The sequence below is a fragment of the Calonectris borealis genome, chromosome 4, assembly GCF_964195595.1.
Source record: "Calonectris borealis chromosome 4, bCalBor7.hap1.2, whole genome shotgun sequence".
Classification (NCBI taxonomy): domain Eukaryota; kingdom Metazoa; phylum Chordata; class Aves; order Procellariiformes; family Procellariidae; genus Calonectris; species Calonectris borealis.
Window position 1 is genome coordinate 26,620,067 of NC_134315.1, and position 26,809 is coordinate 26,646,875.

At 42.5% G+C, this 26,809-nt stretch overlaps 1 protein-coding gene across 1 annotated transcript; it reads right to left on the minus strand.

Moving 5' to 3' along the window:
* Positions 1 to 1,918: 1,918 nt before the first annotated feature.
* On the minus strand, positions 1,919 to 17,824 carry UGDH (UDP-glucose 6-dehydrogenase). The gene is made up of 12 exons (XM_075148944.1): positions 17,583 to 17,824; positions 16,642 to 16,810; positions 14,155 to 14,256; positions 12,611 to 12,811; positions 12,327 to 12,524; positions 11,674 to 11,821; positions 10,226 to 10,320; positions 6,989 to 7,119; positions 6,138 to 6,271; positions 4,907 to 4,998; positions 4,713 to 4,823; positions 1,919 to 3,177 (listed from the first exon to the last, which is right to left on the minus strand). Exons 2-12 carry the CDS (start codon positions 16,801 to 16,803, stop codon positions 3,067 to 3,069), a joined length of 1,485 nt encoding a protein of 494 aa, XP_075005045.1. The 5' UTR covers positions 16,804 to 16,810; positions 17,583 to 17,824; the 3' UTR covers positions 1,919 to 3,066.
* Between the last annotated feature and the right edge of the window lie 8,985 nt (positions 17,825 to 26,809).

A 26,809-nucleotide genomic window follows, 5' to 3' on the forward strand; every position in this document is an offset into this window, starting at 1 on the left:
CACAAAGGGTTGAACACACATACACGAAAGAAAAGTAGTACATCTTGCCTGGCATTTACAATTCATCTATGCACGTCTTGGGTAAGAATTTATGCAGCCTATATCATACTATTCATAGGCTTGTATTAAAGCTCGATTTGCTTCAGCTGTTGTATTGCACATTTTTGCAGTGAAAAGCAGTGTTACTGTGGGATTGCATTTTATTAATAACCCCATAAAAAAGAATTTCAGAGCACAGGAGTCCATTACTCGTATTACACAATTCTCATCAAGAATTACATGCTGTAAGATCCCATAGACAAAGACTCAATAGCATTAAAACCCATCTCTTGAATGCACTACTCAAGCCTTCAAAGCAGGAATGCAAGTCATCTCCAATTCTTATTCCCCTGGCAACTGTATTCTGAAGGGGACAGCTTATGATTCACAGTGCTGCAAAAGCTTCCAAAGCTCGCTGTGGTAAGGTTCTCTTGCATATATGCAAGGTAAGTATTTCAGTATCCTGAAGGCATTCACCAACAGCTGTTCAGACTGGATTCATCCCACAATCCCAGTGTCCCACTAAAGGAATGCAGCCTCCAAGGAACTAAGTAAGCTGACTCTCCAAGAAAGCAAGGAAAGTGTCAGTACCAGTTCTACCCCTTGTGGCTCTTCAGAAAGGATCTAAGAAAGGGGAGTCAGAGTGATCCCTCTGTCATTAACTTTCCCATTCTTTATCATCTTTATGATTAAGCCACAAGCCACTATCCAGGCTTTGACTAAGTCCGTAGGAAAAACAGAATAGGAATAGGGGTATGGCACCTAGTTCCTCCACCTCCTTGGGACGGCGTGTGAAAAGCCACTGCAGGCCTCAGGAACACTGATCAGCCTTCTAGCTCTTGCACCATTCCCAACAGGAGCAACACTTCACCCAAGAGTTTAACGGTTCCTCCGTCTACTTCAAACTGGTGAGGACAGGTCCCATACAGAGGCACTACTATTACAGCTTTGTGCAAGCTTCTGAAAAGCATCCTGATTTTCTGAAGCCTCTACTCACCCTCCCTGTTAAGATGAGCCCTGAAGCAGTGCTGTGCTACCCTGAACATAGTTCAGGACAAGAGACCCTCTGAGCACAACTTGTCATCACCTTCTTCTTAATCCCCAAGGAGAAATAATCAGCCCTCTCATGTGCTATGGGGGCAGAGGCAGTCAAGAAGATGCCTACCTGCAAAGACAGGGTGATCTACCAGTTTGATTACAGTGCTTACAAATACCACAACTGTATCACAGGGTTGTCCCTGCTCTGCAGGTGTTGTATGAGAGCAGCGCTAGCAAATCAGAAAGAGGAGATGGCACGATGAAAGACAGTTTGATTTTAAGCCCCCACAATTCCCACTCACTTTGAGTGGCTTCTGACGTGCTCCTCACAAAAGAATCTTATGATTGGGCAAAAAGCCTGAGGCATATTTGCCCAAAGTGCTGCTGATCACTGCACTATAAGTCCCCACCTGGAAGGCATTAACATGGAGAATCTGAAAGCATCTGGTTCAAGGATACAGCTATTTCAGTCAGATAACGCTGTCTTGTATTGTCTACCCAAATTGTTATACAAGTTCCTTAAATCTTCAAATAGCTGTCCTAAAGCTTAAATTGTATCTACATTTCTGTGGGTAAATAGTTTTGATAGCAGCACTTACTGCCAAGATGACACTGATCTTATGCTCTGTTTAACTATTGATATAGCATACTTGAAGGCACACCTGTTGAATAAATTCAGAAGGTATTGTGTGACTAGTTACAGGATAATTCTCTGATATCCCAACGCTATTATTATTCAACTAAGACGTCTCTGCCTTCTAGTCTGAAACCTGTTCATGGTCATCTTTCTCTATCCTCCCCTCCATTTTACAACCCCATGCAACAAGCCAAACGCAAACTCTCTCATCTCAAGGATTTTAATAGCACTGGCCAACTGAGAATAATAAAAACAAACAGAAATAAAGTAATAGTAAAGGCAAAAATATCAAGATAACATAGGAAGTATTCATTCCTGCTAATTAAATGAGGTAGCAAGCTGACTAACTTATGGGACTGAATTTTTATTTTTAATAATTTCTTAACAGCAGAGAATAATTTTTGCAGATTCATTAAGAAAGCTGCTTTCAGTTGAAGTATGTAAGCAGAAAGGAAGGAAAAAAATAATTATCAGGTAGCTTTGAAGCCAACATTTGCTTTCTCCTTGGACTGACACCAGATTAAGGTAATTCTGCTTAAATTCAATGTTCAAACAAGCAGAATGCTCCTCTGCTGAAGGTGGGTTGTATTGCTGTAACTTAGGAAAAACTTGCCCCAGGAATCTGATTAGATCAATAATTTATGTGGCTGCACATGGAATGTAGGCAAGACAACCAAAGAATCAAAAGTAAAGATCTGCCAGTGGATCAGTTTATAGCTGTTAGTCCACTGTTATTAATTATATGATAGATGCCTGCAGAACTATCTGGCCTCTCAACAGATACAGTTTAGACTGCATCAGTGCCAATTGATCCCAACCAGGATAGGGGTATTACTGTTGCAGTCAGCTCTATTTCAGGGCTCAACCCAAATCCTACCAAATTCACTTACAACTTATCTATTGACTTCAATGCCAGTTAGAGCAAGCATTTAACTGGGCAAAGAATTACCCCAAAAGAAAATGAAAAACTGGTGAGACCAAGGTTCCTGATCACTGTCCACAACTGGACTAAAATAAAAAGATATTCTACTTCTTTTACTTTCATATCACTTGAAACAATTAAAGTGCAGTTTAGGAACACTTCTGGAAGCAGAAATCTGCAGTTTGAAGGTAACTTTTCCACTTAAAAGATGATTCATTATTAAAAACAGGTCTGTACCATCTTCAGTAACCAAACAAAAATTGCTATAAAAATAGATTTGAAAATAGACTGAATTCACATGTACCAGGTACCATTTCTAGTGTAAAATTGGTTTTTAGTTTATGAAAAATATCTTTCCTTAAAAAAAGCATAGGCTTACAGTTATTATCATTAAGAAGGTCCACAGAATTCCTTCAGTACCTATTAAACATTATACTCTAGGCTTTTTGACAGGTGGGTCCTGCAGGCTGAACTTAGGAATTTCACATGAAGAAGCAAAAGGAATTCTTTTGGCTGACACCTTCTTCCCAATTGTTTCAATCTGAAAGAGAACACACATTTAACAAGTGAGTGTGGCAAGCTAACATAATCATGTCAGCCTATGAGGAATCTACAAATTAAATCCAGGACCATGACTACATTTCACAAACACTAGAATAATACAAGCCACAAAGCACAGTGTGCCCAGGGACAGTTTCTGGGATTGGAGTTGCAAAGAGTTTTTTTTAAAAACAGCCTTTCACAGGTGCCTGCTTTGCCTACTTAAAGCTGCATCTTGCTAATTTGAACATTCATGTGCCTCAGCTTTCATAGGACTATCAGTACAAATATCATAAAATGTTTCTGGGTATTCAGAAAATGTGGGTTCAGCCTCCTTTGTCTAAAAATTTATACCAGTAAATTAGGACAGAAGCAGCTTTTTCCCCTCCTTAATGCAGTGGGTTGTTTTTGAAACAATACAACTCTGAAAGGCTAAAGGCAGCCAACTCTATGTAAGAAAGTATGTAACAAAGCCAACACACACATAAGCCAGGTACTGCAAAATTCAAAGTGTGAGACAGGTTCCCCTAATTTCTAGGTCAGACTAATGTAAATCACTATTTAATTTCTTTGCTGAAAGAGTGGTCAGGCCTTGGAACAGGCTGCCCAGGGGAGTGGTTGAGTCACCATCCCTGGAGGTATTTAAAAGACGTGTAGATGTGGTGCTTAGGGACATGGTGTAGTGGGCATGGTGGTGTTGGGTTGATGATTGGACTCTATGATCTTAGAGGTCTTTTCCAACCTTAGTGATTCTATGACTAAAGACACAGCTTGTAGAGGACAAAACATCAACTAGCAAAACAGTTCAGACACCCAGCAAATAAGGAGAGATGTAGCTTTCCTCTTGAGTAAGTAGTGCAAGTCAGATGCAAAGCACCAAAAGACAAAATACTTCAACTATTTTAAATTTAACAGAAATTTAATTAATATATTCTAGACAAACATCCAGTCATGTGAGCTGTATGTACATGTTTGCCCATAACAGCTTCAATTGACTGGTTAAATCAATTTATACAAGCCTGTTCACAAACTGTAAATTACTGTGTGTAGTTTAAGCAGGGGAAAAAATATCAAGAATCAAGAGAGAAAGCCTATAGCCATTATGCAAGTAATCACAGTACTCAGAAGTACACAGAATGAAACACAACTGAAACATGCATCTGATCTGGCTTGTAGATTTTGTTCTGACTGCGTATGGCTGACATGCTTCTATCAGATTATTCAGGGATTTGGTGATTTTAGTATTAGTCAAATTCTGTCTATGCTAGAATTGCTTCAAGGCATGCCGATACTGCTGAATGTTGATGGCATAGTCTGATGTAGCTTGGATTTTAACACAGCAGTCTATGAAAATAGTAAGGTAACAGAGGAAGACAGCACTAGTGGAGAGACTGAAGTACAGACGGGTTTAGATTTAAATCCCCACCTGAAGAGTTTTTTTCCCCTTGCTACTCAGTCATTGCAGAGGAAGAGAGTGCAAAAGGGAAGTGAGCAGGAGGAAAGAAACATAAGAAGCAGCATCACCCAGCTGATTACCTGGAAGCCAATGACTTGTAGCTCATTGTGAAGATCATCTAGTACTCTCCTACCGTCAAAGATAAATGCAGGCTTCAGCATCTTCTTATGAATACGTTCATAATCCAACTCCTGTAAAGGGTAATTAAAGCAGATAGAATAAATAAGTAGCATAACACTCTTTTTCTTTAGTTTAAATTGAAGATAACATCTACCTTAAACATGTCCCATTCAGTGCAAATTACAAGGGCATGAGCTCCATCACAGGCTTCATAGGGATCTTTACTGATAGTGACCAACCGAGACACTGTAACAGAAGGAAAATAAAGTTTTATTCTGTACACATCTTTAGTATCAATCTGGTGCAAATGAGTCTCCTTCCTTGCCCTACACAAGAGTTTCAAGTCACTCACCTAGAGATGTTTTCTATCAAGACACTTGTCACTTTGATTTCACCTACTTAAGTGAAAGCAGCTTGTACCTGGCATCTGAATAGAGTTAGAGCACTTATATGTTTGAAGTTAAGCATTCAAGTTTGATTTAAACAGTCAGGAGCATCTCTAGAATTACAAGTACTATGGAGCATTCAAATGCCAACCCTCACAAAGGTCACTGCCTGTACAACAGCAGCACATCACAGTTCCTATTTAACACTCAGTTCGCGTTAAAGAAGATGGCTCACTGGGGGCTGGCCCTTGACTGCCTCAGCAGCTACCTCGAGGCAACCTTCACCTCCCCCTCTAATTCAAGGGCATGTCAGTGTACGCCCTTCACTCCTCTTCATCATAGCTCATTTTCCTCCGTTCTCTTCCTCTAGAAGCTTGATCTATCCTTCTCCCCCATCCATCCATCATATCCCTTCTCCCCCTCCCCAATAGGGAAAGAAAACAAAAGTTCCAAATACCCCCTGCTTCTCCCCAAGAAATTTCTCGTCATAGATAATTACTTTAAAGTCTTCTTGAATTTAAGGGAACAAATGAATTTGGAAGTGATGTGGGGAAGGGAGAATGCTCTACAGTGAATTCCAAAATTATTTCTTTATTCCTACTTCAGATATGCAAGCAAGAACTAAGGCAAGATAAGACTCAGGACGCAGCAGAGTGGACAGAACAACACTACTCTCTCCTACTTCTAGACATTCTTCCTTCTCTTCCTTTTAATTATGCAGAGAGAAAAGTCTTTGCATGTATGCAAATGAGTGTTTATCAAAAGAGAAATATACAATAGTACAGAATCAGCATTTATAGAAAAAAGCTATGGGGAAAGGGGGAAGAGTTATGGTAATCCTCTGAACTATGACAATCCCCTAATAAGTGTAGACAACAGCACATCATTGCCATAGTGAAAATGTGAAAATTAATTTATAGTTTTTAAACAGACCTTGTGTATTTTGAGAATAGGGTGGGGAGGGAAGGGGGGAAATAAGCTTTAAATGAGCATTCTTACCTTGGTTATCTTCTGAGACACCTGGATGTGAGAGATCCAAGATTATTTGTTCCTTAGGTACTTTAGGATCATAGATATGGAGCTTTGCTCCTTCATCCATTAAATACTTGCTAATGTAGATACTGGATGACTCTCTAGGGAAGTGAATCAATCAGTTAAAGAGGCAGATGGCATGTTCTAAGTAATGAAAGTCTTCAAGTGTCATGATATGCAATGCCGGAGCTTTTGTACCAGTTTTACGTTAAACATCTTAGTGGTAATCCATGCCAGCAGCAAACTTGAAGTCTTGAGGGACACCAAGGACAGTAATATGAAAAACAAGTTTACGTCTCTCTTGCTGAATCATGCAAGAGAGATACTAAGCACCAGGACTCCTACTGACCATAGTTAACAAGGCATCAAGCTTATTAGCATTCCCCACAAACTGCAGTTGGAAAGAGTTGTATCAAGTTTGAGCTTTACAGGAAAAAAGAATTAGCTACCTCTGGGAAACAAAGCTGAAACTTTGGCTTCACACAGCAATTTAGAACCAGTTGCAAAAATGTTTGCATTCTTGTCTGTGGAGAATGGAAGGACTCTGTCAAAATTTATCTTTGCTTATGCAAGTTAATAAGGACTACAGTTATCTGCTCTAGCTTCTGAATGATTCAGGTATGTTGTAGAGGTCAAGAATCAATTGTTCCACCCATTTAAGAAAGACTAATCCTTCTTACAAACCAATTCAGTCATAAGAGGTTAAGGGTCCCATATCTGATCTATTTTTATTAATGCAATTCAACTGGGGGGTTTAGCTGCATAGCTGGTGACAAGTGTAGAGAATCCACGTTAGTGAACTGAGTTAGTTTTCTTACCTTGTGTCCCCAGTATCCTTCTTGAATGCAAACCCTAAAATAGCAATCTTCTTATCAGCGACAGTATTGAACAAGCTGTCAATAATGCGGGAAGCAAATCTTCTTCTCTGATAATCATTCATGTCTATTACCTGAAATTATATAAAACATGATGGTACAGAAGGGAGCCATTTTAAACTATAAACAGATTCTATTAACAATCAAGACAAGCTACCCACACGTAAGTTTAAGAGGCTTAAAAGAGAAAGCTAAGTATTTTTACTCAGTATCATTAAGTAATCCAAAGATAAATTTAGTTAATTTATCAAATTCTGAGACAAATTCTATTTTAATCAGTGTCTGTAGATGCATATATACACATACTATCATGCATTATCTAGTTCAAAGACTAGGATTTTTTTCAGATTGCTTTTTTAAATCTACAGCTTACTGTATTCTAGGCAGAAACATGGAAAGCAATTGCAGTGTTAGAGTACTTGATGTCACATGGACATCCCATTGCCAGACCTACACTTCCTTACATGCCATGTATAACAACTGTGAGAACATTTTTAGCCTTTTTAATCCACACTAACAGATTTCAATACACAAAACTAGTGTGGTTAAACCAGATTAAGTGCCTCACTTTTGTTACTACATGAAAGCGCGTTCACTCACTGATTGTTCCTGTACTTTCCTCCAGCCTGCTTCACACTTTGACCTCCAGCCCTTAACACACAAAGGGCACTGGATCACTAGTAAAATAGGAAAGGTAGGTTCCCCCACCTAGTCAACATTCAGCATGGACTGGAAAGAATACACTTCCCTCTTGGTTTTGAGACTTTCAACCCAAATCAAGATTAACAGCAGCAGCCTATGAAACAAACTATACACTGGAAGGATATTGGTGAACCAGATTTATTGGAAGAAAAGAAATAAAAGTAGTGAGATTTATGCAATTCAACAGGGTGGTGATGGGGAAAAAGGTAACAGCTGACAGGGTAAGAGGGACACATTTCTTTCTGGAGGTATGTTTTCAAGGAATGAATATTTCACTATTAGAGAGCCTTGTCCTGTCTAAAGGCCACAGAGAATAAAAGTTAGAATTCTAGGGCTGCTCTGATCAGCGCATCCTCCAGAATCTGTACCCTGTCCTCAGACTGGTCTGAGGTCTCCCATGTGCATGCACTGGGATGAGCTGCTGACAGTGCAGCGCTCAGGCCACAAAGAAGGGGTTCACGCAGTTGCTTATACAGGTGCACATGTGTCTGCATTACATGACTTGACCATGTGGGCTGGGGCTGACAGACCTCTGCAAGACGACAGTGCTCTGAGGAAGCAGGAGGTGCAGGTAAGGGGTTGCACTACATGAACAGCACTCTTTACCTTATCCTTACTCTGCAGCAGCTGTTCTTACTACCCGAGTTGTCCACAGCTTAATAAGCCATACAGAAACACTGCAAAGAGTTGCTCTTAAAAGAGAGTAAGAGAGCATAAAAGCATTAAAAGCGCTTTAACTAGTTTGTTTACATCAACAATGCAGCCTTTTAGGCTTTTGTTAACTAAAAAAAAAAAAAAATCACCTCCACACAGAGCAAAGCATAAGTGTTCCTATGCCTTTGGGTTGCCAAGATACCAAGTAGGTTACATTTTGAGGACAACCCTTGTGATCTCAAAGGACAGAGCCAAACCAATCTGTCTCTTTCGAGACAGTATTAATTTTCCCTATTCATCAGATTATCTTTGAGGTAACATGGTTAGTTCCCGCTGCTCCAGGGATTGCCTGTTGTCTGCTTACATCTTATACTGAGTAAAAGCAGTAGTTCTTGAAGCAAATATCAGAACCTAGGGCTCCTTCTCTTTCCTACTGTGCCAATGCATCCAAGTCCTACACTGAACCAAACCTCTCCTGGATGCCTGCGCAAGGTTCATGCAGTATGTTAGTCTCAGCTTCACTGATGGGATTACAAGCCTCTCCACCATGGACTGGACTATCCTAATGAAGTGCACTTTTTAAGTAAGATGTCAATCTGAACCTCTTCAGAGGCAGACAGCATAAACCCCATGTCTTCCTTGTCCCAAAACTTACAGTTGCAAGCAACTAGACTGCTGACTAGCCCTTGGCTGGAGGTTAAACTATCTGAACAGGATGTAGAAAGCCATTGGACATCACAGATAACATAAGAAGCTGACAAAAGTCACAGATAGCACTGTGAGGGAGAACTGACTTTTATAAGCAGTTATGGAGGAGTTATTAGTGAGATCCAGCCAACCTTCAGATAGTTGGAAGGGAGTATTAGGGACCTTTTGAAGAATAGAACCTTGCAAAGCCAACAGAGCCTAGATAACCCCATCAACAGTACCACGTGGCCATAACGACCTAGGTAAAGGTTTAATAAATCCTGGACTTCAGTACGGACCAATGACGAAAAAGTAATTATGGGCAGGTTGTTTATTTGGCAGCAGACTGGGATGGAGAAAACTGAGGGGAAAAAAGGCTAGCCAAAAGGAAGATTGAAAAAAAGGAAAGCTGCTAATAAAGCACGCAAATCACGCGCTTGGTATTCTGGGGGCATCTGCTAGGCAGCCTTGTACTTGATCACCACAGCCTAAATCAGGACAATAAACTAAAGCTGCTCTTCTGACCATACCACATATGTCAAAGCTGCTTTCTCAGTCAGGACTGGGAAGAGGACAAGGTACTTTCACTGGTTAATAGGGAAACTCTTACTAGTACAGACTGAGCATCCCGGTACTGCTGCTAGGCCTGTTGGTGCTAGGCCTGAGAGCGTCCACATCCTCCTAACCATTCCTAACATTAACCAGGGAACAGCAGCAACCACGTTTATTTGAAAGAATAGCAAGTTCTGCTGAGTTCCTTCGGAAAAGGAATTGTAAAAGTAGACCCTGAGGAAAATCATAAGCTCTGAATTCAAAGTGGACGAGATAACCAAGTACAAGAGGAAGACAGGAGTCCAGACATGCTTGTACTTCACATTTTCTACTGCTACTTCTAGACACTTTCCCAATCCATTTGATTCAGACAACTTAATTTACCCCAAAAAAGCCTCAGCACCCACTAGTATCAAATGCCAGTGTTAGGCTGAGGGCCCTAAAATGTAAAGATGATCAGCATTAAGGTATCTTCTTAAAGCTGAAACACAGATTATATGTGGACAGTGCTCAAAAGCTCAATGCCTGAAAGCTGAATACTGAAGAAACACGACCCCCTCAAAAAAATTAGTGTGGAACTTGTACCTGCTGCCAATAGCGCGCTACTTCAGGTAAGTTCAGTGCTTCACAGAGGTACACTAAATTCAAGACATCCTTCTGAAAACAGCTACCTCCAAACCCTGAAAGAGAATATGGTTATTTTACAGGTGACTAAGGTACTATTCTAACCCAATCTTTGGAATCGAGTAGTTTTTGGCAATCATTGACATAGTCAGCATTATAATTTTTCCCAGTATTTCACTGCTAGCAAATGAAAACCTTAAGAATCTCTCAAAATCCAATTCCTGGACCTACTTACTTCATAAGTTACAGAAGCCCTAAAATCTGCTTCAGGTTGCGCTGAAGTCAACAGAAGATTTAATGCAGTCTCAGGGAAACAGATGGTAAGATAGCCCCTAGTTTTTTTATTATCACAAGTGGGTAGACAAGCTCCTGGGTTTGCCCTCCCCCCACCTACAGATTTACAGGAATATTTCTCAGAACAAGTATGTTAAGATTAGGTTCTTTCCCCCCCCCACCCCCGAATGGATATCTAATCATTGTCAAGAACCAAAGATCACCACAGCTAAGGGAGAACTGAGGGGAGACCTCATCGCGCTCTACAACTACCTGAAAGGAGGTTGTAGCGAGGTGGGTGTTGGTCTCTTCTGCCAAGACACTAGCGATAGGACAAGAGGAAATGGCCTCAAGTTGCGCCAAGGGAGGTTCAGATTGGACATTAGGAAAAATTTCTTTACTGAAAGAGTGGTCAGGCCTTGGAACAGGCTGCCCAGGGAAGTGGTGGAGTCACCATCCCTGGAGGTATTTAAAAGACGTGTAGATGAGGCCCTTAGGGACATGGTGTAGTGGGCATGGTGGTGGTGGGTTGACGGTTGGACACGATGATCTTAGAGGTCTTTTCCAACCTGTATGATTCTATGATTCTTTCTAGCATGAAGACTGTAGCTATACAGATAGGCTTTAGTCTTGTTCTGCAAGTTTGAAAGTTTGTTGCACTGATCACCACTTTACCACATCTTACTCTCTAGTAAATCTAAACAAGTGAATTCATCCTACAAATTAGAAGTTGCCATCACACATTCTGACCTAGAGGCATCTCCTTCCCCACTGGCAGCAACTGCCAAACAAAATTGCAGCAGTTACAATTGGGAAGACATCTTGGAGAGCACTATCATCAGTGCTCTGCACCATTCAGAAAAATAAAGTTGCAACTTTTCTTTCCAGTGTCCCAGGCAGGATAAACCACGCACTCTGGACTCTTGCGTTTCAGATTGCCAGGGTCTAGAGCAACCTCAGTCCTAGACATTTTACCAGAAAAACTGATTTATGCTAGTACTCTACAGCAATATTTTCACACATTCATGCTGTAGAAGACTTTAGCGTATCAGATCACTTACTTCAAAACACTACTAGTAGACCTATTGCACTATTAAAAAGGAGGCGAGAAGAAAGAAAAAGGATTTTTTGTTTACCAACACTGGCTTTGAGAAACTTATTTCCAATTCTTTGGTCTGTTCCAATAGCTCTTGCTACTTCTTCAACATCTGCTCCTGTAGCTTCACACAGAGCACTGATTGAGTTAATGCTGCTGATTCTTTGGGCAAGGAAAGCATTAGCTGCCTGTAAATAGAAAACATAGTAAAGACAATTCGATTCTTCCAGAAATCAAGATGCCCACAGACCAAAGGGAGTTACTACTGGAAGGACTAGTTTAGCATCTATGTAACTCTGAGATAAACTAGTTATGTTACCATTTTGTAATACATCAATGCCAGTTAATGGGATCTAAGCAAAATAAAGTAATGCTTAACTTGCAGAGTTTGAAATGTTTTATGATGGTAACCAGTTTTTGCAGCACTGGAAGTTTAGTAATAAATAACAGAGCAATAAAAGTGAGAAAATTATTTAATGGAAAGTTGATATCATCTATTAGCTCAACTGAGATAATTGGAAAAGATGAAGATAATTGGAAAAGATTAATATTCTTTGACATATATACTTGGTCCTCCCAGCCTCATCTGTCTTTCCTAGATGCATCACTCGGTGTCAGTGAACTTCTGCTTCTGAGCTTTGTCTCACTTATGGCCTTTGCTCATTGCAGACAACAGCAGTGAGTAACACTAACCAGTTTAGAAAGTTCTGATGACCAGGTATTCGTCGTAAGGATTTTTTCTTTGGGCACCCAGTGCTCATAAACAGCACAAAGAGCACGGACAGCTTTCTGTCCCTCTGGAGAGTCGTCTCCACCGATAAGCACTCTGTCTGGGTTCTTCAGGTCCTTGATGGCTGTTCCTTCTGCAAGGAACTCTGGGTTAGACAGTACCTACGGACACAGAAATAAAGAACACCAGATAAAAGCCAAAAGCAACAACCAGCCTTTAAATACACAACTCAAAAGATTATGCTAACCTGCAAATCCAAGTTCGGCTTAGTATTAGCATCAAATATTCGACGAATGCTCTCTGCAGCACGTACTGGAACTGTGCTTTTCTCAGTGACAATTTTATAGCCATTTGAATTTTGTACAATTCGTCTAGCACAAGCTTCAATATATTTTAGATCAGCTGCTCGGCCTTTTCCCATCCCATAAGTCTTTGTCGGAGTGTTAACCTAGTTACAAATACATGGAGGGGGAAGAAATGTTACAGGTCCCTTAACACAAGAGGTACTGATGAGGTGAAATTGTTAACAATAACAGACACTTTCCTTCCCAGAGTCCAGCTCGCTTCTACCCCAGAATTATTCTAGTTACCGTATCAGATGAACAGCTATTAGCTTTCTCAATTACCCATTTTGTCTTCTAAAGAAAGCTCATTGGCCTCTATTCAAATAGAATTTAAACAAGAACAATTCATAGCAGCTCTGCAGGCTTCGGTGAAACTTAGTCCTTATTCTGGAAACACCAGTAATTTCTTCATGATTACAGCCAGCCACCTTTTGTTTCCTGTCCCACATTAGGAGTGCGAAAATTCACATTATAAGAATCTTGCAGCTAGTGAGGCAGTTATGGCTTAAACCCACTTTGCAGTGAAACCGAAGTGTAGAGCTGCTGAAAACTGTTACACTGAAGTACACAGAAAAGGCAACATGAGGGAAAACACATCAGTTAGATTAAGACAGAGGGTCCTTTTCATTACAAACTGAAAGAAGAAATGGCAACAACATGTAAAACACAACAGCATGTTTTAAGCCAAGGACAGGTGGCAATACATGGGCTGTATTAGTGGCAGCCATCCAGCCAAGAAAGAGAGCTCTGTACTAAGGTGCCCTAACAAAGAGGTGCACTCAAGAAAAGAGGACTTAAGTAACAAAAATAACTCAACTGTGGCCTACCAAGATGAACAGCAATCAGTTCTTTTGGATTCTGTATTAGGCACAACCTTCTAGATTACAAAAGGTCACACTGTTTATGTTTGACTGGATCCTCTTCCTAGTGGTGTCAACAGCTCAGAAATATTAAAGCTAGAAAATATTAAAGCCAGCCCCTCTTCCATTACAAGACTGTTTTTTTAAAAGCTTCTAGAAATATGTCATCTTTGTAACCCAATAATCAGTATATGGCTTTGCATTCCTATTTAGGAACTGTATCAATATTATTAAAGTCCCATAGGTTTCAGTAGTACAATGTAATGACAGATCTGCACTACATTCTGCTCTAAGACCTCATACACCTAACCAAGTTAAACATCAACATTATAATTTTGACCTAGAGCCTGTTCATTTGTCAATGTTCTACTGGCTATAAGAAACAGATAAAAATAAAATAAAAAGCTTACTTAACACTCTTCCCACAGTACACAGAAAGACAAGGAGAAAACTGTGACATGACACTGCTAGCTGAATCTATATGACAAAACAAAGGCCTCTTCCCAACATAAGGGCAACATAATGATTTGATAAGAAAGAAAAAAGGAAACCAAACACACACAACCACCTTCTCCCCCTGAACTTACAGAAATAAATACAAGATCAGCTTCTCTAATGGCATCATCAATACTGGTGGAAAAGAAGAGGTTTCTTCCTCGACAGGATTCTACCACTTCTTTTAACCCTGGCTGAAAAAAAAGCAGAAAAAAGCAGTTAAGGTTAATGCAGTCAGAAGAACAGTAAACTGCATGCCCAGACAAACAGCGTATCATTTCAGATACAGAAAGACTTTTTTTTGCTCAATGTGGAATGTTTTTAGTCTGCCAGATGTAAAGTTAAGCTTCTGTAGATTTACATAGAGAAAAAAATAAAGCCCTTTCTTATTCAAAACACTCAAAACGCTGTCTCGAAACTTTCAGCCACACTGAATTGTTATTTGCACAACCAGATTTTAGGCTCCAGTTATTCCCATGCTCAATTCTATTACCATGAGCATCAATTAAAGAAATACCTGTAGAGTGATGTTAAGTAGGTTCAAGAAATAAAACCTTACAATATTCCCTAGGCTGCAAACAATAGAGGTAGTCCCAACTCTCCTTTTCCCTCACCTACACATTCCATGATCTCCCCAACATCAGATCTAAAACTGATTCAGCACAAAAAAAAAACCACAAAGAAGTCTTCCATCAAATTAGCAAGCCCAGATTCAGTGAAAGAAAGGCAGCAGAGACACACAGGAGATAAAGACCACTCCTTTTGGCAACCACTCATGTTTGGACCAGACGAAACTTATCATGGCACCACACCTGCAGCATGGAAGAATCACAGGCACAATTTGATGAGATTCTTTCAAGAGACACATACTATGCCAGAACACTTTCCCTTCCCTTAACACCTCCACACAGACAAGAGGAGCAGGAGGCCATGTGTACATGAGCATTCCTCCATATTAGAATGGCCTACAAAATGATTTAACTAAGATATAGTTGTCATAAGTAAAAGAAGCCTTCACTTTTTGTTTGAAAAATAAAGTCATACACTGTAACCTGGCAATCAAATTTTCAACTTGAGACATGCCTATCATGACACAAGGTATTTGAGTAAGCGCCAGAAAGGCAAAGGTTCACTGGAGGGAGAGAGAGGAAAACAAAGTAGAAGCTTTCTTATGCAAGACATTTTTGCTGTCTCACTTTATGCCAAATACCTACTTAAATGGAAAACCTACTTAAATGGAAAACAAAGGTCAGCACAGGAAAAATACCGTGTTACAAAGCCATCAAATGTTCCAACCATGGTCTTACTGGGATGTAAATAAAAGGCAGCCAACGAGACAATTTCTGACACTGGAAAGAAAAAACCCAAAACAAAAAATACAAAAACACTCATTGTGCAATGACTCAATTTTACAACTGTCTGAACTAATACTTGGCAGTTTTTGTACATTCTTTGTAAGCAAAGGACACCATTCCAGCAAACAGATGTTGTGACTTTGTTTTTTTTTTTAAAAAAAAACATGCCAAGACTAGCTCTACTTTAACCCATTCAGTCTAAATGTTTATAGAAAACAAAGTACTTGCTTTCATGATCTTTATTCATGTCTCATCTGCTAATCTGAGCATTATACACATTTTCCTTTGAATATGTATGACAAAAGAGGTCTATTCATCTTCGCTTAAAGAGTCACAGTATAGGTTTGGTTTTAAGAGGAAAAAAAACCCACTCTATTAGTGTTACAGCACAGACAGGATTTGGAAGACTTCTTATAGCGAAAGAGTAACTGTTAGTACCAGGCAACACGCCTCGTCTTTGGGAGCCGAGTGAAGATAATTTTTCACTCCCATTAAAGAAAAGAACTCAAACCTATAAAAACTATAGCTCATGAAAGAATGAAGGAAAGAAGAGACACCTATTCTTTAAGGGTGAAAAAGAGTGAGAAATAAGTGCTAAGAGAAGCAAAATAGAAAAATGCTTTATATATCTTCAAGTCAGAGTCATTCTGTAATGAAGGAGTGACAGTGTGATACATTTAAAAATAATTTTTATCTGGCCCAGTCTTCCCAGGCCAGACTGGAGGTTTATGGTACAAGTGAATCAGGACCATGACTGTTCCCATCTTACAACATGGTTAAGATGGGCAGCACAGATTGGATTCTGGCAGTATTCAGAATGGGAATAAAGCTTACTACCCAGTATTACACATTCATATTGTGCTACAACACAGCAGATAATATCTATAACTGAGTAAGAGAACTATGTTATGATTAAATCGGGTCTTGAAAGAAAGTCAGCATGATTTGGCACCATTTACTATATATACAATTACATTTTTCCTTACTAGGCCCTTCATATATAATCCTTAAATACCTGCCTGCACTAGACATACCAAGTTATTTCAAAAATCTGGTTTAATGAGTAGTACTGACAAGCAGCTGTTCCAGAATACTCTTTTCTAAGGACATCACTGTGCTATACTTATCAAGCTTCAGAAGTGGGCCATGTGGAAAGGCCATGTGGTGGGAAGGACGCAAATGGCACACTGGCTGGATGAAGAGACAACAGTGAGACACACTTACCTCATAGATTGGGAGCGTATCTGAATTCCAGGCATTGATTCTGGCCTCATTGACATCCACAACAGTAACTTTGATATTGGGACACATCTGTGCAATAACGCTACAGGTTGGCCCACCAACATAACCAGCACCAATACAGCAAATCTTCCTGATTTCAAACATGATTGCTCTAGTAAGAGGGGGGAAAAAGGAGAATCAGGAGTTACAAATGAAAATACTGGCCAACAATTCAAGGAAATAAAAGAGAATTAATGATTTGAGATTTTATTATGCTGCCACAGAGAGAAACATTTTCTTACAGCTGATCTCTTGAAATGAGCCGCAACTGCTCTCTCCCGCCGGAGAAGGCTTTGGAGCCTGCCCCGCTCCAGGAGCGCCAGCACACACAGGCCATTGAGGAAGCGTTTTCTGTGGTCGCTTTGAAGCCTGCCAGCGTAAATACCACCCCCTTAGGCCGAGGAACTGCTGATGCCACGATAGTAACAGGCATGAGCAGAGACCGCTGCTGCGGGCAGCACACAGGGGGAGGGACCGGCGCAGCCCCACGGCGGCCGCAACCCCGCCAGGCCGCGCTCGGCCGGGACCCCCGGGCCGGGCCCGGCCCCCGCCCTGTCCCCGGAGCCCCTCGGCCGGGAAAGGCGCCGTCAGCGCGGAGGCCGCAGCTCCCGCCTTCTCCCCGGTGGAGAGAGCGGGCCGGGAGCCGACCCCGCTCCCCCCCGGGGCGGCTCGGGCCGGGGCCGACCCCCGCGGGCTCCATCCCTGGGAGCCCAGCGGAAAGATTCCCGCCAGCCGCGGCGGAGAGCGGCTCCCCGGCCGCCACCCAGCCCCGCGCTCGGGGGGGCGGCAGCTGGCGGGAAAGGCCGCCACCGCTCCGGGGAGCCCCCAGGGAAGGCAGTGAGGGGACCCGCGGCCGGCACCGAAGCTGCAACCCGGAGACTTACTGCAGGCGGGCGCCGTCCTGCCCCGCCGCCGCAGATCGAGCTGGAGGGCTCGGCGAGGATGCTCGGCGAGCTCAGGGCGACACTCCGCTACAAGCTCGGCGGCGGCGGCGGCTATTTAAAGGGCCGCCGCGGGGCTGAGGCGGCTGTTTCATGCCGGGGACGCCGAGCGAGGCCGGCCCCGGCTCCTCCCTTCCCCCGCGGGCGTAGGGCGGTGCAGAGCCCGCCCGCCCCGCCACCGCCCCGCCCCGCCGATCCGCCGGCGAATGGGCGCGGGACACCTCAGGCGCCGCCGCCGGCCAGGCCCGGCCCCGCCACTGCACGGGCGGCTGAGGGGCCGCAGGGCCCCCGGGCACGGCTGGGGTCTCCCCCGGCTGGCCTCGGGCCTGGGCCTGGGCGGGGCCGGCCCCAGTGGCTTTCCTCAGCCCTGAGGAAGTGCGAGCGGCGCCTCTCGGGGCGCTGGCCGCCCTCAGGGGGGAGCGTGCCGCCGGCCCCTTTCCCCGCGTGTCGGTTTGGGGGTTTTTACACCTCGTTCCCCTTGCTTTATTTTGGGGTTTTTTTGCATCAGGGCGGCTGGACCGGTGGCTGGTCTCGCTACCGCTTTCTGGGAGAGGGCTCTGGGCTGCGGCCTGGCTGCCCCGATAGCCACTGGAAGGGTCCTCAGACCATCTTGTCCCCAGAGACGATGGTGACGGGGACGTCGCAGTGGGGAGCGCGTGCTCCTCCGGGCCCCACCGCAAACCCTGCCGGTGCCCGCGGGCAGCTCCGGCTTGGTGCGGCAGCTCCCGGGGGAGGTCAGGTGCCACCGGTGCGGTAAGGCAGTTCCGCAGGGCGCCTCGCTGAACTGCTCCCCTCTTCTCCCGCCTCAGGGTGTTTCCATAAGAGAACCGAATTTTGGTGGTCACATAGGCGTGTGAGTTATCTTTGGTCCTTTAGCTACGCTTACTGGGAAACACAAAACTCGCCCTGCGGTCTCTCCGCTGTAGTGTAGCGCAGTCTCAAGAAAGATACGTGAATAGAAACACGGATAGGTAACAGTAAAAGGCGGTGTTCAAAGTCCCGATTGCAAACACTGCCAGAGTAAGGAAATACGAAGAGCTCACGCGCTCTTGCCCTTGTGATCTGGGCACTGCCCAGGGGTCTCCTGCCTAGTTGTATTAAAGTTCTCAGATACTGCTCTTGCCTTTTGTATAAATGTGATATGTTATTAGTATACTTCATCTGACTTTGGGAGCAGAAAGATTGTGAGAAATCTGACGCCTTTTCTTCTCCGTTGCATTCACGATTACTTACACTGCACCTCCTAGAAGCTGCAGGGGTTTTTTGCTGCATCTGCAATACTGCAGTCATTTATGCTTTTAACAGATAACAATTTCTATGTTAAATGTTGCCAAATTAGGTGGATAATATATATGTATGTCCTTGTTAATGATGTGAATAAACTATTGCCTTGTCCTTATGTGGCATTTTTGTCCATAGATGTTAAAGTATATAAAAAAGAAATTGAAATCATTGTTTCTATTTTATATTTTACTCTGTTACTATTTTACTCTGGAGGACCTGTTCTCTCCCGAGAAGAATCTGTGCCTACTTAAGTGAGTACATACTGTAACTCACTGGTCCTTTAGAAATGGTACTGTAAAATGTGTGTTTCTACTGAAAGAGCCTACTGAGGTTTGCAATATCAGTGCGAGATCCCAGCGGAGTCAGTGTGGTTAGCCAAAGAACTGCCTGGCGAAGGTGCAGGGTTCACTGTGTTTATTCTGAAGTAAAAACAAGTAATGCCTTGTCTCATTGCTAATTTGCACAGATGTCTCAATTTTGAACACATCCTTTTTTCCAGGGAAGTCTAGGCAAAGGAAATAGAAGCTCGGTCAGCTCTCACTACCAAGTCGGTCTTATCTATACCATCAACTTCAAAACCCTATCTCCTTAGGTCTCAGAATAGCCATAAATGCATACATTTGTACTAAGAACTTTATCTGGTCCCTCTGTACTTGCCTGTTGCTCTCTTGGCAAGGCCAAATCCACTTCAGATCCTTCACGTGGGTCTTGGTATGGTAAGTGTGCTTAGCCTGTGCCTGACAGACGAGGAATGGATTTTCTAAACACAGCAGTGGTCACTGTGTGCAAGGCCACATTTGTGAGAAGGAGATGCCTTTGCATGTTGCTGTATGTATGGGTAGTTACTCGTTCATTAGAGCCAGCTAATACCTCCTAGTTACTGCGTTTGCTAAGAACGAGGGCAGGAGCTTCAGAGCCTTCCTTAGCTGGAGGGGTTCAGGCATACGTATCTCAGGAAAGTGCTGCGTCCGGTGGGTTATAAAGAAACACGGGGACCTAATTGTCCACCTGCAACTACACTAGTTTGCCAAGGAGGTAGAAAGAGAATAGTTTTTGGGTCTGGTAATCATGGCGCTTTCCTGGGAGGAGAAAGGTCTGGATTGTAGTCTATGATTTGAGAGCCGTTTCCAATGTCTGAACAGTCTGCGGAAGACAATGGACCCCAGTCCCTTTTCTCTTAGCAAAGGGCCTTGACTGATAGACTACACTGTCACACCCCCTGCCTGGGACGTGCATCTTGAATTCTCTCTTGCAGAATGGCACAACTTCCCCAGAAAGGATGACGAGGGCTGCTTTTCTTTCCCTGTAGCCTACAGTAGAGGTCTTAGGGCACTGCTGGGAGGGGAAAAATGCAGGGCTCAAAGTCACTGCAATGAAAAGGGCAGGGAGCTTGGGTCTCCCCTCTCATTATAGAATAAATTCGGAATTACTGGGCGGGGTTTTCTTTGTTTTTCTGTTCAGGCAGACCCATCTTTACCAGCATGTAGAACTTTTTACAACACTCTGCAGAGGCAATAAAGCTTATGTAAGGCTTCAGGGCATACCATTAAACCTCCTGAAGCATGCTGCTTGGGAAACCCAGCCCTGGGCTGCTACAAAGCAGATGAGGCCAGTCCACCGCTGGACACGTTTTTAAATAAGAGTGTGAGTTCTGCTCCAGTTTTTTGAAGGCTCAGTGTAGGCTGTGAATCCTTTTGCAATGCAGGGTCAGTAATTTAAATAACGCAAGGAATGGGATTTCAGGCATATGTTTTTCTTTAGCATTGCCAGTTGACTCGATCAGACGGATCCCTCTTCCAGCGTATTGGCCAGCCTGGACCTCACTCCGAGATAGCCTTTCCTTCCCACTGTGTGGGGTGTTTGTGTATCTAACTCGGGGCTATAGAGTCCCTTCTGGGAGGCAATGCCTAAAAATCAGATGAGTAAAATGTAGTTTTGCATTGCCCGTTTCTTGCAGGAACAGAAATTTGATAATCCTTCCTTCAAATTAGCAAAACATAATGTGTAAAAATTGAAGCTTGACAAATTCAGATTCAGGACAGATGTTTTCTAGTAGTGAAGATAAGTAACCACTGAAATGATTCAGAGATGGTCTATCTCTGGGAAGTTTTTCTAAAAGATATTTTCTAGTGCAAAAAATAAATAATTAATACAAATCCTATGGATGTCAAAACAGATGTTCATAGGAGTCCAGTTTGGCTTTATAATTCATGAGTTTAATATGTATATTATGCAAGATTTTAACTAAAATACTCGCTTAGCTGGTTGCTGAAAGTTATCTTAGCAGGGCATCCATTCAGTTAAACAGCAGCATCAATGAAGGATTGCCACGCTCCAAACTAAGTTTCGCGCATTGCAGCCTGGGTCAGAAGTCTCCCTACAGGGTTCATCTTACTGTTCATTTTTTTCCAGGTAAGTTCCTATATGTGTTATTTTGGAATGAAAATTGAGAGAGCTGCTGGTAGGACTGATGAGTCACTGTTCCATTCTTCCAGGATTTTACATTTTAAAGATTGTAATTTGCATAATAATTTACCTGTAAGTAATCTATACTTCCGAGAGCACTGCTAACTTGCACATCCTGCTGGAGATTGTCTTTTCAGACCCTGATATTAAACAGCCTGAACTGTAATTCATGGAAGCATCCATGTCCAAGAAAGGTGATTATCATAATCCATACACACCTGCTTGAAGAGAATAGGCATTTTTAGAGATATTTGTAAATTTTAGGCTACAGGTACACACAGGACAGAGTTAATTACTGTCCTGGTTTCAGCTGGGGTGGAGTTGATTTTCTTCCTATTAACTGGTGTAGTGCTGTGTTTTGGATGTAGTGTGGGAATAGTGTTGATGACACACTGATGTTTTAGTTGTTGCTAAGTAATGTTTGACTTTTCATCTTCCCATGCCCTGCCAGGTGTGCAGGGGGCTGGGAGGGAGCGTGGCCAGGACGGCTGGCCCAGCTGGCCAATGGGCTATTCCATACCGTATGACGTCATGCTCAGCATATAAGGCTGGGTGAAGAAGAAGGAGGGGGGGACGTTCAGAGTGATGCCGTTTGTCTTCCCGAGTAACCGTTACGTGTGATGGAGCCCTGCTTTCCTGGAGATGGCTGAACGCCTGCCTGCCGACGGGAAGTGGTGAATGAATTCCTTGTTTTGCTTTGCTTGCGTGCGCGGCTTTTGCTTTCCCTATTAAACTGTCTTTATCTCAACACACAAGTTTTCTCACTTTTACCCTTCTGATTCTCTCCCCCATCCCATTGTGGGGGGAGTGAGCGAGCAGCTGCGTGGTGCTCAGTTGCCGGCTGGGGTTAAACCACGACAATAACCTAGTCAATAACCTAGTCTTAGGGGATGGACTCCAAAAGGTATATAAAATCAAAAGATATTCAAGTTTTGACAATACATTTCCTTAGGTACCTAAAGGTACATCTTCTGCCTCAGTCTAATCTGGCCGGAGCAGTTCAGTTGCCTCATATCTAAACTTGATCTGGCCCTGAAAATGAGCAATCCCTTTGCTATATGCTCTCATAGACCGGACCTTTAATGTGCGCTTGGGCAAAGGCTAACACCAAGCAGGAACAAGCAGCATGCAATCCCGAGAATTAAGACTGCTTCATTCAAAAAGCTTGGCCAAGGAAAGTGGTAATACAGTAGCTCAATGGCTAGAGCACGTACCAGTGTGAGATCGGATCCTGCATTCTCCTCTCTGTGTGGAAAATAGGGGAGTGGGCTCAAGGCCTTACCTCCACCTTTCCAGAAACCATCGAGCGAAGGGCGATCTGAATGGCAAGGGTGGGTGGAGGGGGCACTCGTCACCTCTCGTGTACAAGCTGTTCCATTATGCAAGGGAGAAATCATGATTTATGAAGGATTTGGGGGATGAGGGGAAGGGAAGGGAAGAAAAGAAAGAGCAAGTGAGTGCATAATTGCATAATCTCCTGGCCGGCACCCTGATGTTGGCGGTGAGAGGAAAAGCCAGCAAGGAACCCTGGATATGTAAGACGTTTTGTATCATATCTAGGGAGTGTTTAATGTCAGACTAATTCCCCACCAGATTTAGCTGATCATTAACTAAAGGCAGCTGTGTTTGTGTAATCAGTTTGTGACACTGACACAGATTCAACAACCACCATTGTCTATCAAGCCTTTTTTTACCTTTTGACACAGCACAACCAGGAGGCAGCCCCACATGTAACGGGTAAATCTGAGCTACTTGGCAACAGTCCCAGGCTGAGGCACAAAAGTGCCCCGAAGACTTGCCCGCAGACCAGTTGGATCTGTATTTGAATCCGTGCTTTGTATTTTACAACACTAAGAGGAAGGAAGGAGATGCAGCTAAAGAGATTACACAGGGACCTGTGGGACTGGGCATGCGTGTTCCTCTGGAAAAGGCTCCAACAGCTGCACAAAGCAAGCCATACGCCAGTTTTGGACACAGGCAGCCGAGTGCCTGAACTCCTACATGTGCTCAGAGCCAACCATAACAGTTAACTGCGCAGAGCCACCATTACGAGTTGTTATGAGAGACGGTTTCCGCCTGGCACGTCCCTACTTACGCCCTCTCCTCGCCTCCACCTCTCTGGCTCACCAGAACTTCAGCTTTGCTGTTTGGTCAGACAGTTTGCCCAAACAGCTTATGATTAATCTAATACAGTATTTTTGTTAGTGACAGCCAGGACCTCAAACTGCAATTATTGGTAAAATTTGTTCCAAAATGCAGTGAGATTTTGGTCAGGGTCAGCGTGCCTGTTGTACAGGGCCCAGAACACCTGGACAATAATTTCAGCTGGACTCATGGACAATATTGCAATATAAATAAAAACCAAAACCCATGCAGGATTAAAACGTTTAAAAATCAAAGGCAGGCCTCCCTGAAAACTCTGATGAGAATGTCCTCTCAAACCCTATTCTTTTAGTTCCTGCACGACAATGTTTTGTTTTCCAGTGTATGACCTTCCTCTAATTAGATTATTTGAATCTCTCAGTGTACACAGAAGTTATTCACACTTCCTCCCAGGCATAATTACATTTGATGGCCTTATCTATTGTTTAGTAAATACCTCTTTTTTTTTTTTCCCCCCCTTCCGATGTTCTTCTGGAAACTACACACATTGCACCAGACATCAAAGCTGTTCCTTCAGAAGCAGTGCTGTGGGCAGCAGCATTGCTTTTCTGAACATGGAGCATACTAAATCTCCCAACAGGAAAGCCATTTCAGGCATAACAGCCATTTCGATAAAACACTAAGGAAGCCTTAAATGATAAAACTAACGCAATGGAAGTAAGAACAGCCAGATAAAGCACTGCTTTTCATCACAGCCCCCCACTGGAGAGAAATCATCTTGTAGCATGACTTCTTTGAAGGGTTTTACTCAGCTGAGTTGTCCCATTGCCTGAAGAGTTGTTGACATAAAATAAGGTGAAGATTTGCTCCGCTGTTACAGAATAGCTAAAAGCAAATTTGGCTTAATCTCTTCCCGCTACGTACTGAAGCCCAACAGAAGCATACAGCCAGAGGAGGTGTCAGAGACGAGATGCACTTGTGATTCAAATTGCAAGCTAATATTTGATGAAGTGGGAAAAATTATTATTTGGATTTTCTATTTCATCTATATGCAACTGAGGATGGAAAACAAGGCTGCGTGAAATAACTAGGAGAGCTGAAGAAACCGGATTTTTACTCACCATCACCACCACAACAAAGCAGATTTTGATGTGTTACATGCAGTGCTTGGTGTAGTGTCCAGTCCTGTGGGGGCTTCTGCGGATCATTTTCTTGCTAATCATATTCAGTTTATCATTTATCATTTAATCTGCAAGTTCTGCTCTAAACTGAGCTCCTACTTCTTTTCCAAGATTGACTTTTTATATCAAAGCAATGACTGTGACCTTCAGAATGTTGTACAATGGTGGAGGTTTTTTGTTGGTCTGCTTAAGAAACGTATTTTCTCGGCTCTAGTATCTTCTCTTACATTTTAAGAGTATTTTTTGCACCAGAAGAAATTAATACCCTTCAAGAATATTAAAACAGGTATAAGCCCGAAAACTACACAGTCACAGAAATTGTTCCTCTGTTTCATCATTTATAGCTTGGAGGATGTAATAACAAAACCCTTAAATGCAAAAGACTTTTTTTTTTTGAAGCTTGCTACTTCTGACCTTTGATTAGAAATTACTGCTGTATTTTCAATTAACATTGTATAAAGTATTTTATAATACTACTTTCCATGCAAGCAAGAAGAGTGAAACCTTTAAAAAGCTAGATATATGTGGTGAATTAGTATTTATTGTCATGTATTGAAATACATGTGTTTCAGACACCCTCTTTGACCAACACTTATCTGCAGACGTTAAAATGGTAATGCGGAAAGCAGATTCTTCTAGTTATTATATTTAGTTACAAAGGGCCTGCTATGGGAGTTGGCCATAATTTTGATATAGGATCAAGTAACATAGGTTCAGTTGTTCTTCTTGTATCAAGAGACAAATCCTCAGCTGACGTTGATGAGTGTAACTCCCTGGAAGCCAACAGAGTTGTGCTGTTTTACAAGTGAGGACGTGGTTCACCGTGGGACAGTCAGCTTCTTCCCCCACCCCAAGGTCCACGTCTTTGGAGTGAATTGCACTGTAGGCTGTTGGCTGGTACTGAACAAGTACGGGTAGAAGGAAAAAAGAATGTAAGTTGTCCATTTTCCCAGGGAACCCACTTTATGTTAATGGAATGCTTTGCTGCAATGATCTGATGTATTTCTCCCAAACATCCTAGATAGGATACAATTTTTTTTCAGACTTTGGGGCAGAGTAATCTTCTCCACTTACCTGGTGGTCTTGAACAGCCAGGCCTCATGCAGATCCATTCAACGTAGTTAATTTAATTTTGTGGTAATTTCCTTTCTGCATCACTTTTCATAATAGGTATATGCATCCTTGGCAAACATTTTAACAAGTGTACTTGTAAGTAAAGTTTAGCTTTAGCTTTAGGGGTTATTTATAACCTCATGTTCGAGTAAAAGGGTAAATCTTGATGAGCAGACATTAATGATCTCTGATTAAGATCACACAGTTTCTAAGTTGACTCAAATGCCTAAAGCATTTGTTATTGAATTATTATCTTATTATTATTATCACTAAAAATAAATTCAGATTTTGTTTCTGATTCTCTGGTATTTATGACCAGTATCTCTGGATAGCTGTATATTATTTTAAACCTTAATGCTCTCCTGGCGTTTTCCTTGTCTTCCTTGGATTAACACAGGAATCCCTAACATGGGATCTGAGCTGCTGCTGAGGCAGTGCTCAGCATTTTGTGCTCTGCCGCCGGAGGAAGAAGAGTGCTGCACCCCATGGGAACAGTGAGGAAGCAGCAGGTCTCTACTACATGCTGCCTCAGATCCACGGGAGCATCTTCCTTCCTCAGAGCAGCTCTGTGTCCAACGGAGAGGTACAAACTTTGGGGTCTCAGTGTGTCACTGCCAAGAACTGGGACTAGAAAATAGATTGCAAATCCCAAAGTAGTAGGATTTGATCTAAAATGAAGTAACATGATTGGCATATTTGGCCTCTGTCATTGCTTTTCTTACAGTAGTGTTTCTAACTTCCTAGGCTGCAATAACTACTTTGAAGAGCAAAAGGCAGAGATGTCTGTGTTGGTCATCAAAGCACCTTAAACCTTGGAAACAGCTTATAATTCGTTCTGACTTGAGATACATACAGGAGGCAAGTGTCCATTAGAAAAGTTAGAATTTACATTTTAAAAGTTACACAGGTATTAACACACTATTTTTACTGATACTTATTTTTAGATGATTTCAAATTACCTTAGAAATTGATAGGTTGGTGCAGTCCTACACCTTATACAAAGACTAACAGATAAAGACAAAA